The sequence below is a fragment of the Anthonomus grandis genome, chromosome 5 (genome assembly GCF_022605725.1).
Source record: "Anthonomus grandis grandis chromosome 5, icAntGran1.3, whole genome shotgun sequence".
Taxonomy (NCBI): Eukaryota; Metazoa; Arthropoda; class Insecta; order Coleoptera; family Curculionidae; genus Anthonomus; species Anthonomus grandis.
Genome location: NC_065550.1, coordinates 31,909,252 through 31,926,127, shown reverse-complemented (window position 1 = coordinate 31,926,127; position 16,876 = coordinate 31,909,252). Strand labels below are relative to the sequence as shown.

General features: G+C 27.7%; 1 protein-coding gene across 1 annotated transcript in view; it reads left to right on the top strand.

Moving 5' to 3' along the window:
* Positions 1-3,099, top strand: part of LOC126736539 (low-density lipoprotein receptor-related protein 4) — a 43,723-nt gene extending 40,624 nt beyond the window's left edge. The window contains exon 24 of the mRNA XM_050440935.1: positions 2,802-3,099. Coding sequence (XP_050296892.1) covers positions 2,802-2,957 — 156 coding nt within the window. The 3' untranslated portion in view covers positions 2,958-3,099. The remainder of the gene's footprint in view (positions 1-2,801) is intronic.
* The last annotated feature ends 13,777 nt before the right edge of the window (positions 3,100-16,876 follow it).

The following is a 16,876-nucleotide window of genomic DNA, read 5'->3' as shown; positions in this document are numbered from 1 at the left end:
CAGCCGATGACGCTCACGAGTGTCGCGAGAGGAGGAGGCCGCGATGTCCGTCCTCGGTAATTGCTACAGGGCGCCCCCAAACACATCCGATTTATATTTCGCATTGGCTTGTTTGAATGCGTAGCAGGTAGATTAATTCCACACTGCATGGTTAACTGCAATATTTAATTTATATTTATTTTTTAAGGAAACGCAATTATTACATTTGTAATTACTATCGATATTTCTTAGGATTTGAAATTTTTCAAAGCAATCATTAATATTTTCAGTGCATTAGACTTCATTTTCTCATTATTTAGGCATTTTAAATAATTTTTCGTTTTACTACAGACATTTGACGTAAATTCGTATGGTTTCTAGAAATTGAAAAAAAAGCGTTTTTTCGGTTTTTTCAGAGTAATTTTCTATATCGGTATTGGGCTACCTGTCTATAGGTATTTCACGTAATTTTTTATCTTTTAGGTATTGAAAATATTTTTAAATAAATTTTTCGTTCATTCCAGGCTTTGTTCTTCAAGAACAAATAGCAAAAAGTAACAAATTTCTCAAGCGGTTTAATAATTTCTTCTTAATTCCAAGGACGGAATTAGGTCAAAATTAATTTATTTGAAATTCGAAGATAAATAATTTTATTTTTAATTTTATGCAGTTAATTAAAAAATATATATTTATTGCCTAAAATAAAAAAATTGAATTAATGGTTTAACTGCCTAGAATTAATAAGAAATCTCCTACTCGACTCCATGCTTACAATTAAAATGTAAATTAACTGATCTTAAATCGGAGAAAACCAAATTTTTAAAAGTGAAAATGATTTTTTTAGGGAAAATATTCAATTCTTTTTTGCTTTTTTTCTGATTAATTGCCACGATTTTCAAATCAATTTTCTTAAATTATGGATCATTTTCTCTTAATTCCAGGCAGTTGAGCTGTGAACTTGATTCTTTCTGTTTGTTTTAACATAAAAAAAAATTAAGCAAATAATCATAACTTTTAAATGTAATTTAAATTAAAACTCAAATTTCAAATAAATTGTATTAAAAAATCTGAATACCTACCAGAGATAATCAGAAAGTTGTTTGAAAGAAAAATGATTTTTTTTAGTGCAAATATTCATAATTTTGTTAATAAGTAAAAAGTTCCGGTTCTGCATTTTTATGTTTTTTTTTATAATTGGAAAAAATGGAAAATAACAATAACTTGCTGGGTTTGTCTAAAAGATACGTAGGTCTTAACCACCAAATGTATGCATAAAAACTCTATTTTAACAAAACAAATAATAAATATCGCTTCCCATTTTTTTAACTACCAACTAAGAATTTTTGTTCCTAAATCCAGCATTTTCTGGTCGATCTGTGTCAATTTTGCAGTTAGAACCCCATTTTGAAAAAGGCTTTTGGGTGTTGCGCTATTATCGATAAATAAACGGGAGAACGGCAGGGATACTTTCAAAATTGTTAAATTTCCCAGGCAATATTGATCAAAACCAAAAAAATATCGATAGTATGAAATTTAGTCGATTCTGCCATTTATTCCTTAAAATCTAGAGATTTTATAAGATACGTATTTTTAAAAAAAATTTCAAAACAAATTAAAATTTTCTTTATATTTTTTTTATTTCATCAGTATCATGATGAAACTGATTCTTCTTAAGGCTGTTAAGGTAAAATTCCTCGAAGAGTTCAGTATTTTCTTCCAGGCAGTTAAGGCCTTTTTTTGAAACAAAAAACCCTTAACTACCTGGAAACCACTGATTCATTTCAGACACTTAAACTCTAGGAGAAATATTGACAATAACTTCCTGAAATTAATGTTTGATTTCTTCCAGGCAGTTGAATCTCCAAGCAGTAATTCGCTTTAGGACTTCAACTGCCTGGAGCAACAACTTTATTTTGTCCAGGCAATTAAAGGCTTGACAGTCAAAGTCCTGGAAGAAATCAGTATTTTCTTCCAGGCAGTTGAAATTTTTTTTCGAAACAAAAAACCTCTAACTACCTGGAAGACACTGATTCATTCCAGGCAGTTAAAGTCTAGAAGAAATGTTAACAATAACTTTCAGAAATTAATGTTTGCTTTCTTCCAGGCAGTTGAATCTCCAAGCAGTAACTTGGTTTTCGGACTTCAACTGCCTGGAAGAAAAACCTGATTTCGTCCAGGCAATTGAAGGCTTGACAGTCAAATACCTGGAAAAAATCAGTATTTTCTTCTAGACAGTAGAGGCCTTTTTTTGAAACACAAAACCTTTAACTACCTGGAAAACGCTGATTCATTCCAGGCACTTAAGGCCTAGAATAAATAATGACAATAACTTCCTGAAATTAATGTTTGATGACAGTTGAATCTCCAAATAGTAATTTGGTTTTAGGATTTCAACTGCCTAGAAGAAAAACCTGATTTCGAAGGTTTAACAGTTAAATTCTTCAACTTCTTCAACTGAAGGCTTGTTAATCAGTACTTGAGAACTTCCTGTAAGAAGTAGAGATTTTGTTTGGTATTTTTTGACCCTTTACAGGATATCATTTTCTTATTAATGGATTGCTTATATATTCTGGATCTCTTCGAAGAATCATTTTAATTCCAGGTAGTTGAGCTATAAATTTGATTCATTTGTTAATAAAAAAATTAAGCAATTTTCATAAATAAAAAACAACTTAATTTATTGCCTGGAATAACAAAACGTGCCTCAAGTGCCTGTAATTACCAAGAAATTTTTCACTTGACCTCTATATATTGCAATTATCCAGAATATTTATTGGTAATTTCTGGAACATTTTTGACTAATTTTGCCCACCGATTTTCAGGAAAGAGTTTACGAGGAAACCGTGGTGGCAAATCCAGAAGTAACCAGCCTAATCCCCACCATTTTGACCCCGTGCAGTTCAAACTGCGAGGCAGTCACTCCAGAGTTGGAAAGGTCTCCGTCTGTCACGCCTTTACATAAGGTGGAAATCCAGTAATTATTTTCCATATAAATTACCACGAAAAAAAAACCAAAAAAAAAAGAAGAAATGTAAGTATAAACGAACGATCACTAGTCACCTAAATCAACAAAATATGTGTATTTCTATTTTAGTAAAATATATATTTTTTTTTCGAGAATCATCTGTGATTGTTTTCAACTTGTTTGTTTTGTTACAAATATAATATTTACGTAATAACGCAGAACGAGCATGTGAGGCGAATAAAGTCGGTGTATGCGTGTGTGTTTGTGTGTCTGGAAGAAATGGGTTTTGGACTGTTACGTAAATTTTGTCAGGAGGAGTACCTATATTTATATTATTTTGATTTGATTTCAAATGCTTTCAGGCATTTGTTATTTTTGTTATTTTAGGCAATAGAGCAATAGATTTTTCAATTCCAGGCAGTTAAGTATAATTAGTTTAATTTGTGTTATTGATTTTTTTTGAAAGCCAATAGAGTAACTTTCTTCTTAAACCTTTAAAGTATTTGTATACTTTTATCAATGTTAGACAATATACACCAGACCTGAAGTCTCTGAATATGGTAAAAAGTAACTATTCAAAACAAATGCAAGAAATAAGTAAATATAGGTACTTCCTAGATGTTTATACACATAAACAAAAGTTATTTATCTAAAATTGTTAAAATAAACTTTAATTTTTGTATGTAAACCGGTCAACATTGATTTTACGATCTATATGAAATTGTATATTAATTTAAATTTTATTGTAAATAATGAAGTGTTGTCAAATTAAGGTGACTGACAATAAAAAAAAATCATTTTATTAATAGTAACATTTCAGACTGTACTTCAAAAAAAGGGTTGTTTAAATATTTTGTTTTTCACTATTTAAATAGGAAAAAACACCGGAGTGGAGTTTTTGCTAATTTGCTTAATTATGTTCGACCCTTCAGAATAAACTTATTTTAATGACACTTTTATTAACCACTCAATAACGTTAAATTAGGTAACCCTTAATAAAAAAATATTTATTTTTAAAAGCGTTTATTGATTTAATAATAGACATATCTTGTTATTATATTAATGTCAGATGGTTATTTTTTCCCTTATAAAGTGTGGTATACATAAATGTGTTAATAATGTAGCATACATATCTTTTAATTTCTAAAAAAAGAGAGTATATAGTGTTAAAAAAATTAAAAATTTTATTGCTTATATTAGTGATTTTTATTAAAATTTTTCTAAAAAACGTTACTCTATACTGGGTGATTAAAATAATCAGATTTAAGGGGTTAAAAGCGACATTTTTTTATTTATATTTTATGGACAAAAGACAGTGAAGTACAATGATTATTATCTTAAATTGGTTAAAAAATTGTTACAAAGCCTAGTTGGTCAGTTTATGGCAAAAATGTACGTCTCAAAAAAAAAAAAAAATCTCTGTTTAAAAATTAGTCATTAAAAGCAAATAATAATTCCACTAAATATACTCACATTTATCATCGATTTTAAATGCAAGATATTTTTGGAAAAAAATTAGAAAATATTTTTAAAGGCTTGCTAATTAATTTTTTAGAATTTATGTCATATGTGCTAATAATTTCAATGGAACATAAACTACAAATGATATTTTGGAGATAGTCAAGTCCACTGAATTGTTTTTTTGCGTATTTGTCATAAAAAGTAAGTTTTTTCAGGCTGATAATTTGTACAAGGAACGCCACTGGCACTTGAATCTTAAATTTTTAGATATTGATTTTACGCAAGTACGTATTTTCCGACGCCACTGGTCTTTTATATTTTTATTTTACGTTCATTGAAATGTTTTTGCAATTAAAAAAAAACAAAAAATGAACTCATACGCCACTGCTTCTTCTTCATATTTACGGTTTATTTCATTATCTTGAAAATTAAGCCTAATTGATATTTTAAAGAGAAAAGTAGTGTACGCCATTGATTTTGTATAATGACTTATTTGAAAAAGTTCGGTTTTTTATTATCGACATTTTTGAAGAGTAAAATGGGGTGCAATGATTTTTTATGAATTTCCAAAAAAGATTAACTATTTTTAAGCTGGAAAACGTTGCCTTATTTTAATAAAAAAAGGAACGCCACTGATTTTTACCTTATCATTTTTTACGCAAAGGAATATTTTAAAGGGAAAATATAGAAACACGCCACTGCTTTTTCCTAATGTTAACAATTAAATTTTTTACATACTTTTTCAAAATTAATAATTTGGCAAGAAAACTAATCAACGCCACTGATTTTTTCTGGAAATTATTTTAAGAAAATCGATTTGTCTTTACTTACAGTTTCAGCATATTTTTTAACAAATTTTAAAGAAAAATATGAACGCCACTGATTTCTCTTCTTCTCTTGTTTTTTGACTTATGACAAATATTTGAAAAAAATTTTTAAAGTAAAATCGACACCACTGTTTTTTGATATTTTTAATTTTTGTTCAATGGTTTTGTTTAATAATTTTTTTATGCAAACTGTATTAGATACAAAGAGAAATTACATTAAAGACATGTACGCCATTGCTTTTTTCAAAACCGTACGGAACCAGTGGCGTAGGTTAATTAAATAAAAATATAAACGAAAAAATTCAATAAAATATATTTTTTCAGTCCTGTTTTAAAAAAAATTAAATATCATAAAAGACAGTGGCGCACATTTTTTTTAAAAAATATTTTCTGAAATTCATATTTCGAGTAGAAAACTAATCCGCGCTACTGATTTTTTTCTTTAAATTATTTTAGGAAAATCGACTTTTTAGTAATCGGAAATTTTAGTATATTTTTAAAGGGATCTATGAACGCCACTGAGTTCTTTTTTTTTATTTATTACGAATGTTTTTAATTATTTTTTTTTCTAAAATTTTGAATTAAATATAAAATTAAAATATACACCACTATCAGGTTTTGTTTTTGTTATTATTTAAATGATTTTTTTTTTTAGTTTTGTTCATTTACAGTGTATTAGATATTATAATATTGAAAAAACTTTCCCTATTACTTTTTCGACTTATTTTATATTTATTAAAAAAAAACTAATGTACGCCAATGCATTCTTGTGCACGTCTGGTATAATCTTCAAAAAATTATCCATGATTAGTATCTTAAAAAATGGCATAACGAACGCTACTGACTTTAAAAAAAAATGTCAACAAATAAATTTTTTTCTCAGTGCGCCACTGATTTTTCTCTTTTTTTTTATTATTAACATATATTTAGTTTTTTTTTTTTAATTTAATTAGAATCCACACCACTGTTTTTTAATATTTTTAATTTTTGTTCAATGGTTTTGTTTAATAATTTTTTTATGCACACTGTATTAGATACAAAGAGAAATTACATTAAAGACATGTACGCCATTGCTTTTTTTTAATATTTTAAGGCATATTCTTCAAAAACCGAAAAGAGCCAGTGGCGTAGGTTAATTAAACAAAAATATAAACGAAAAAATTCAATAAAATATATTTTTTCAGTCCTGCTTAAAAAAAAAATAAATATCATAAAAGACAGTGGCGCACATTTTTTTAAAATATTTTTCTGAAATTCATATTTCGAGTAGAAAACTAATCCGCGCTACTGATTTTTTTCTTTAAATTATTATACGAAAATCGACTTTTTAGTAATCGGATATTTTAGTATATTTTTAAAGGGAACTATGAACGCCACTGAGTTCTTTTTTTTTATTTATTACGAATGTTTTCAATTAATTTTTTTTCTACAATTTTGAATTAAATATAAAATTAAAATATACACCACTATCAGGTTTTGTTTTTGTTATTATTTAAATGATTTTTTTTTTTTAGTTTTGTTCATTTACAGTGTATTAGATATTATAATATTGAAAAAACTTTCCCTATTACTTTTTCGACTTATTTTATATTTATTAAAAAAAAACTAATGTACGCCAATGCATTCTTGTTCACGTCTGGTATAATCTTCAAAAAATTGTCCATGATTTGTATCTTAAAAAATGGCATAACGAACGCTACTGACTTTAAAAAAAAATGTTAACAAATAATTTTTTTCTCAGTGCGCCACTGATTTTTCTTCTTTTTTTTATTATTAACATATATTTAGTTTTTTTTTTTAATTTAATTGGAATCCACACCACTGTTTTTTAATATTTTTAATTTTTGTTCAATGGTTTTGTTTAATAATTTTTTTATGCACACTGTATTAGATACAAAGAGAAATTACATTAAAGACATGTACGCCATTGTTTTTTTTTAATATTTGAAGGTATATACTTCAAAAACCGTAAAGAACCAGTGGCGTAGGTTAATTAAATAAAAATATAAAAGAAAAAATTCAATAAAATATATTTTTCAGTCCTGTTTTAAAAAAAAATAAATATCATAAAAGACAGTGGTGCACATTTTTTTAAAATATTTTTCTGAAATTCATATTTCGAGTAGAAAACTAATCCGCGCTACTGATTTTTTTCTTTAAATTATTTTAGGAAAATCGACTCTTTAGTAATCGGAAATTTTAGTATATTTTTAAAGGGATCTATGAACGCCACTGAGTTCTTTTTTTCATTTATTACAAATGTTTTTAATTAATTTTTTTTCTAAAATTTTGAATTAAATATAAAATTAATATATACACCACTATCAGGTTTTGTTTTTGTTATTATTTAAATAATTTTTTTTTTTTTTAGTTTTGTTCATATACAGTGTATTAGAAATTATAATACTGAAAAAACTTTCACCATTACTTTTTCGACTTATTTTATATTTATTTAAAAAAAAACTAATGTACGCCAATGCATTCTTGTGCACGTCTGGTATAATCTTCAAAAAATTATCCATGATTAGTATCTTAAAAAATGGCATAACGAACGCTACTGACTTTAAAAAAAAATGTCAACAAATAAATTTTTTTCTCAGTGCGCCACTGATTTTTCTCCTTTTTTTTATTATTAACATATATTTAGTTTTTTTTTTTAAATTTAATTAGAATCCACACCACTGTTTTTTAATATTTTTAATTTTTGTTCAATGGTTTTGTTTAATAATTTTTTTATGCACACTGTATTAGATACAAAGAGAAATTACATTAAAGACATGTACGCCATTGCTTTTTTTTAAATATTTTAAGGCATATTCTTCAAAAACCGAAAAGAACCAGTGGCGTAGGTTAATTAAATAAAAATATAAACGAAAAAATTCAATAAAATATATTTTTTCAGTCCTGTTTTAAAAAAAAATTTAATATAAAAGACAGTGGCGCACATTTTTTAAAAATATTTTTCTGAAATTTCGAGTAGAAAACTAATCCGCGCTACTGATTTTTTTCTTTAAATTATTTTAGGAAAATCGACTTTTTAGTAATCGGAAATTTTCGTATATTTTTAAAGGGAATTATGAACGCCACTGAGTTCTTTTTTTTTAATTTATTACGAATGTTTTTAATTAATTTTTTTTTTCTAAAATTTTGAATTAAATATAGAATTAAAATATACACCACTATCAGGTTTTGTTTTTGTTATTATTTAAATAATTTATTTTTTTTTAGATTTGTTCATTTACATTGTATTAGATATGATAATACTGGAAAAACTTCCACTATTACTTTTTCGACTTATTTTATATTTATTTAAAAAAAAAACTAATGTACGTCAATGCATTTTTGTTCACGTCTGGTATAATCAAAAAATTATCCATGATTAGTATCTTAAAAAATTGCATAACGAACGCTACTGACTTTTAAAAAAAATTTCATCAAATAAATTTTTTTCTCAGTGCGCCACTGAATTTTCTCCTTTTTTTTATTATTAACATATATTTAGTTTTTTTTTATTTAATTAGAATCCACACCACTGTTTTTTAATATTTTTAATTTTTGTTTTATATTTTGTTCACTTACACTGTATTAGATAATAAAAATTATATTATTAAAAAAACTACACTATTACTATTTGTTTTATATTTATTTAAAAAAATATAAAAATCATGTACGCCAATGCATTTTTAATTTTTTTTCCATATTTAAAGAAAAAACTCAAAAAATTAAGCGTAATTAATATTTTTAAACGTAACACAATGAACGCCTCTGACTTATTTTCAAAATTGTTTGTTAATAAATTAATGTTCTTTTTCCAAAAAATATGGTTGTCCAAAAAAACGTAAAAAACCAGTGGCGTAGTTTGATCAAACAAAAATTGAGAAAAACGACAAAAACTAATTTTTTTTTCAAGAAGTGTCGTTAAAAAAAAATTATATGGCACAAAAAAGCAGTGGCGCACGTTAAAAAAAAATATCACAGATTTTTTGTATTTTCTTTTTGGGAATCAAAAATATATTTTTGTCTAAATTTCAGTCAAATTTTCAAAAAAAAAGGTTGATCTCAAAACAACCTTAAAAAACCAGTGACGTAGTTGGATCAAACCAAAATTTAAGAAAAACGACAAAAACTAGATAAAAAATAATTTTTTCAGTCTTGTTTAAATAAATTTTAATTGCATAAAAAAGCCAGTGGCGCACGTTTAAATTAAAAAATCTTGGACGTGCTATAATATCCTAAAAAAGTTCCTTAAAAAATAATTTTAAATCACCCTGTATACATCAAAGAAAGCTTTGCCATCTACAGAGTGTCCCTAATTTCCTTATTTCATACATACTACTTTTTACCTAATATGGCAACAATACCAGCCACAATTCTGTCCGTGTAGTGCGTAAAGCGCTGTTGCCACATCCAAAAATCGTACAGGTATCCCGGACATCCTGTATATGAAAATACCCTCTTAAGCAGCATGTTAAGGGCTCCTTTAGACACTTTAAACGTCTAAAAGATGCCTTAGACAATCAATTGACTTTTTTGTTTTACTGAGGATGCTACTGTATATAATTACCGTATAACGACTCTATTCGCTAAAGATGTCCAAGAAGCTTCTAAGTAACCACCCCTTCCCCCTACCCCCAAAACTAAACTAATTAAAAGTCACTTTTAATCGATATTTTTGTATTGTGATGTTGCCATAATGTCACCCCATATTAAATAAACATTTTATATAATAATAATTAATAGCTATTTAAATGTGCAATTCGATATAATAACCTAAAACCTTGTTGTGGAACTCTCTATTCAATAATAATAATAATTATTATTATTATTACACATATTGTTAATGTGAATATACAGGGTGGCCCAAGTGCGAGGCTCAGTGTGATATGGTGGGTTGTATTACGGAAAATATGTGCCATGTTTGTTCGATAACTGTGATCATGTTTTTTTTTGATACGGTCCTGGAATTTTTTTTTAGTTCCTTGCGGTTTTTCGGTGACATATGAGATTCATAGATTCATTAAAAAAAATGTTGTGTCTGCGTAATTTAATTAATAATATACCCTTCTTTGTCTGACACGTTATTATCTATATAAGTTTGTCTTGGGAAATCCCTTAATAACTTCACTTTTATTACACATATCGGTTTCATTTTTGTTTTAGAACGTTTTAAGGAGTGTTTATATGCCCTACCAAAAGAATGAAGGAAATCGATGCACTAGAAGTTTTGTTATTCAATTTTCTGTGAATAATGTTTAGTATTTATCTGAGGGTACCACTCTGGGGTAAATCACTTATTTACTTATTTTTTACTGCACAGATCGTTTTTATTTTTATTTTAAAATGTTCTGGGAAGTGTTCTTCACGTTATATTAGAAAAATCAAGAAAATCGGTCCACTAGAAGTTTTTTTATTTAATTTTTAGTGAATAACGTCTAGTGTTTTTTGGGTGGTAGCACTCTTAGGTAAATCGCTTAATAGCTTCTCTTTAACTGCTCAGATCAATTTTGTTTTTATTTTGAATCGCTGTGGGTAGTGTTTTTTACATTTTGTTAAAAAAATCAAGAAAATCGGTGCGCTAGAAGTTTTTTTATTCAATTTTTAGTAAAGAATGTCTAGTGTTTGTTGGAGGGTACCACTCTTAGGTAACTCGCTTAATAACTTCTCTTCTACTACTCAGATCGATTTGGTTTTTATTTCGTAATATTCTGGAGAGTATTTTTTACATTTTGTTCAAAAAATCAAGAAAATTGGTGTACTAGAAGTCTTTTTATTAATTTTTTTGAAAATCGTGTCTCCAGTGAACACTCGGAAATTTTTTTAATGTATAGTATATAATATGCAACATATTTTACAATAGATATCACTTTTTTATTGTCTTTTTTGCTCCTAAATAGGACGGTATAATTAAATTTAAAATGCGACGTTTCATCTTTGATTGGCCATCATCAACTTTTTTTTTGAATCCGGCCCTGTACTTGCTTCTGACAATTTTTTTTAACATATTCTTCTTTGTTTTACGCATAAGTTTGTCTTTCTGTTATACATGATCTTATGAAAAGTACCAAATAATGTCTTAGAGAAAGAGAGACTTACGTAAACCACCATGTGTAAGACAAGGAAGAGCGTACTTAAAAAAAATCAGTTGTGATACATGCTTTTACGGAACCGAAAAAATAAAAAACAGTACAGGACTGTGATAAAGAAATTAATGTTGATGATGACCAATCGGGATCAAAACGTCGGATTTGAAATTGACAAAACGTTTTTTTAGGTACACTGTTTTTAAAATCAAATATTCTAATATAGTGAGAAAGAGGGAGACGTACTTATGGCCAAAACTACGCGTAAGAGAGAGATGGATATATAATAATTAAAAAATGGGTCTAATGAGGAAGACAAGGGCAGACTTATGGCAAAAAATATGTGTAAGAGAGAGATAGATATATATTTATTTTAAAAATGCCTCTTTGCCACATAATTTTTTTACAAGGACCCAAAGGTAATAAAGATGAAAATAAAAACCAGGTCCGTATTTAAATGAACCAATAGTTACAAAATTTAAGATTTTAGTTTTAGTAATATAGAGACAGACTTATGGTCAAAATTACGTGTAAAAAAAAGATGGGCATATATTCACTTAATAATTACCTGTTTTTAGTTGCCATTAGGGTCCCAAAAGTAATAAAAATTAAAATAATAGAAAACAGGACCGTACTTAAAAATAATAAACAGTATTCTTTCTAATGTGAGTGAGGCAAATGGATGACAAAAACTATGCCCAGGAGAGAGATAGACATATGTGTATTATTTAAAAAATTGGAATTTTTTATTGGTATACATAAATCATATTTTTATTAAAAATTCTCCAGAAATCCATGATAAAAGTTAAAAAAAAAAAGATATTTCTCTCTAGTATGAGTATGACAAAGACAAACTTATGGTAAAAACCGTATGGTAAACGTATAAGAGAGAGATGGGTTGTTTCATTGCAACATAATTTGTTCAAGTGAGTGGGATGTGTTAGTTAGAGAAATTAAAATAAAAGAAACCAGGGTCGTATTTAAAAAACGTAATGAAAAAAAGATTTTTTTTATCTTGTATAAGTAAGACGAAGACAAACTTATGCCATTAACAACGTGTATGTTATATGGATTTAAAGGTACAAAAGGATATAAATTAAAAAAAGTAGGGTCGTATTTAAATTTTTTCAAGAAAATCAATCTCCTATAATGAGTAGGACAAAGACAAACTTATGGCAAAAATTACGTGTAAGACAGGGGTGTGTATATATTAATTTAAATTTTTTCTTCTATTTTTCATTGCCAGGTATTTTTTTCAAGTGGACGCGACATTACAAAAAATTAATAAAAAGATTTTTTCTCTTGTATGAGTAAGACCAAGACACACTTATGGCAGTAATAACGTGTAAGAGAGAAATAGGTATACATTTATTTAAAAAATTTGTTTTTTCTTTGCTAATACACAAATTGTTTAAATGAACATGTAATTTTTTACCATTTAATGGATTCAAAGGTAAAATAAAAAACCAATATTCAAAAAATCAGAGACGCCTTTAAATACTAATAAAAAAGGCAAAGTTATTGTAAAACGTATAAGACAGAGATCGGTATATATTAATTTAAAAGACTTCAGCAAAAAAAATTAAGAGTTTTTTCTCTGATATAAGTAAGAGAAAGACAACAACGTATAAGAGACCATGTCTCTCTTAAATTCATTTAATTCGTTTAAATTGTTTAAATGGTCGTGATTTTTTATCGTATTTAACTAAATTAAAAGTAAAATAAAAATCGAAATTTAAAAAAAAACCAGAGTTGTATTCAAATTACTTGAAACAAATCCGATGTAGTATAATGTGTAAGAAAAAGACAAACTTATGGCAAAACTTACGCATAAAACCTAACGGTGCAACAAAAATTATAATAAAAATATCAGGGGCGTATTTAAATGACACCAAAAAAAAAATCGTTTAATAAGTAAAACAGAGGCAAACTTATAGCGAAAATTGTATGTGAGACAAAGATTGGAATATACTGGGCATAACTGAACCCACCCCGTATCAATTTTAGTGATGAGATTGATATTTGGGCCACCCGGTACTTATGTATAGAATTTAAAATAAATATTTTTTTATAATATGAAAATGCTTTGTTAAAACGAGCGGAATTTTAAGACTGATCTGGTAAGGATTTACTCTTACAACAGCTATATATGGAAAAATTAATATAAATTAATAAATATTTTGATAATATATTATGATATAGTCGAAATGTTTATTTATTGTATTTAGGAGGCTTAAGTTAACATTGATGGTAATTTGTAAACATTTGGGTAAAACATATTTGTGATTATAAGAGAAAAATGTTTACCCATAAGGTCAATCGGGTAATAACAACCTGTCAACGTATAAAAACAATTTTACCTTTAAAATGACAGTTGAAGTTTTGAAGGTGACAATGTTGAACTGTTTAATTTTTATACTGTCGCTAGGTAGCGATAAATTGTAAATTGTAATAGGGTTAATGTTAGAAAAAATCATATTATATAGGGATATAATTTATTTTTGCCAAAATGGCTATTATTACAATACTTATTAGGAAAGTTTGGACTTTGACAAAAAAAAACAATGAAATTTGCCAAAGTTTAAATTATTTTATATAGAAACCTTTAAGGGTATACAGTCAATCGACTTCTTTTCGGAGCGTCACACTGTATCCTAAAATTTATATATACCAGCTCAATAAACTATAATTAAAAATACGTCTTTTCTTTTTTAATATATTTTTTTTTATTTTATAATTAATTAACTACTTGTAAACTCGTATGACATGTTTAAATGAAACCGAAATAATTTTTTATTTAAATTCATTTCAAACGGTGTTATGGTAATAAGTTTAAATGATATTATAAATGATAAGGAAATGTTTTTAATGACTTAGTTACTATTGATGATATATAGGTATTTAATTCATGTTATACATATTATTATGAAATGTGTCATATAGATGTCAAGAAATTCACATATGCTGTCATGGTCAGAAATAAAAATATATATGAATTGTACAATGGTTTTATTATTTACCAAGTAATGACATAATGACTTAAAGTATTTGTTTACGACAGTGTATAGTATATTTATTTGAAAGAGACCAGCATAATTTTAATATAATTCCTAAAATTTAAAAATAATGATAAAAGTGCAATTTTTTGTCTTTAAAAATTCAGCATAAAATGAAAACTGGTGAAACTTATTTATTGGCAACAATGTTTGCTGATAAGTCACATGTACCTTGTGATGAACTAATAGGCAATTGAATTATCTCCATTCTAACCAGACTGTTTTTTGCAAACAAGTTGTATTGGCACCATTGCTTGTTAACAAGTGTCCTAATGATAAATGACATTTGTAGACGAGAGGATAAACCAATAAGTGGTTCGATTGTTGCCATATTGTATTAGCAGAACTTTTCCAAGAAAAATCTTGTTTTACAATTAATTGTACTTAAAGAAGTTTATTATAAAAAAATGGAAATTAAGAATGTGGTTCTGTGGAAATTAAGAATATGATCGTATACATGTCTGGACAATTTTTATCAATATTGGCAAACCTTAAGCCTTGGCAACATTGTCTACTGACAAATCACTTTTGCTTTAATGTGTAATCGATGTGAATAAAACAAATAAAGTTTCGAGGACAAAATATTATTTTAATAAATAAAGAAATACTACAACGAGCGCTTAGAAACCGACGGATAATAATACCGCAAATCGACTGACTCAACCTTCCAAAAACCCGGCCAAGAAGAAGTGATGCCACTTTCTTTTTCTGGGTGGTTTATGATAGGGTGCATGCATCGTTATCTTCTCGGTTCTCTAAAGACCCCATTTGTAATCTGTTTGGACTTGTTTGCTTTTCACAGGGCCCTGGATGGCCATTAGGTAGGATTAAAAACAGACTGGCACCATCTGTGTAATGGGTTACAGTCGTAGTCCTGACTACACTTCACGACCTCGTGAAGCTAGATTCACTAAAAAAAAACAAAAAAAAAACATTAGTTACCTATATTATAAACAAATTCAGAACACGACGAAACACATTTTTCGTCTACTGATGGTTGCTACTGATATCGTCATCATCATCAGTAACTGTCGTAACAAAAGGTTTCATTCTATCTGAAGGACATATGCCCGTATAAGCAGTCTTACAACGTTTTGATCCTTGTAATTCGTTCACTACATAGCGATCATTATCAAGGACTTTCGATACCGCAAAAGAACCTTTAAACTTCGGTTCAAGCTTTCGACTTCTCCCGTCATTGGAGACCTTACTTGCTTGAACTAACACATGTTGGCCAACAACGTATTTCCTAACAGGGGCATGCCGCTTATCGTAATACTCTTTTTGCATTTATTGCCGTTTTCGAGTTACCTCTTTGATCCGTCGATCAAATACAAATAGATTCGTCGATCTCAGATAGAAATTTGTGATCTTAACTCATACGCATAGATCCTTTGATCTATGGAGATCCGTTGATCTCAACTAAAATCCGTTGATCTTAGTTCGTATAGACATGGATCCTTTGATCTATGGAAATCCGTTGACTTCAATTAAGACACAATATTTACAACTTACACACATAGATCCGTTGATCTATGGAGATCCTTTGATCTTAATTAAGATCCTTTGACCATGTACAGTTTAACTCCCTGGAATAAATTCATTGATTGCAAAAAATTAATGCATGCACACTTCAATATCCTGGAAAAAATTTATCATAATTAAAATCTTGGATTAATAATTTAATTATTACTTCAGTGCATGCAAAATGTATTCATGCACAGCTCAACTGCATAAAAAAATTTACTGGAAATAATAACTGCCTGGAATAAATCTATCATTATTAAGAAAATGAATAAAAACCTTATTCATTACTTAATTGCTTAAAAAGTTATTTATGTATAGTTTAATGGCCTGAAATATATTCATTATAATTAAAAATCGGAATTAAAAAAATTATTCATTACTTACCTGCATACAAAATTATTCAGTATTTAGTTGCATTATTAAATTGCAATTCGTAAATAAAGATCCGTTGATCTAGAGAGATCCGTTGATCTCTACTTGAGAATCGTTAATCATAACTCATACGCATAGATCCTTTGATCTATGGAGATCCGTTGATCTCAGTAAGGATTAATTTTTTTTTTCAATTCGTATCGTATTGGTCCTTTGACCTTACTTTGTAAGTATAAGTCTTATACTCACAATTCATCGTCTTGATGAATTTGGTACGACCCATCTTTGTCCTCCATCTGTTATCCTATATAGCCGATTGTGTTTTAAACAGTAATTCTTGCGAATTTCGTTATCTTTATTACTGTTCGACGTTTTTCCTGACAACGTATCTATCAAATGGCGACAACGGTCATCTTGAAGCTGTGCAGATAATACCCAATCTTCTTCAGAGATATTAACATTTAAAACGTCAATGTTCTGTATTGGACCTCTACTCAAAGCGTCCACGTGTACCATTTTAGTATCCGGACGATATTCAATATCAAAGTCAAATTCTTGCATACTAAGCCACCATCTTGCAATACGTGGAATTAAATCTCTTTTCATTAA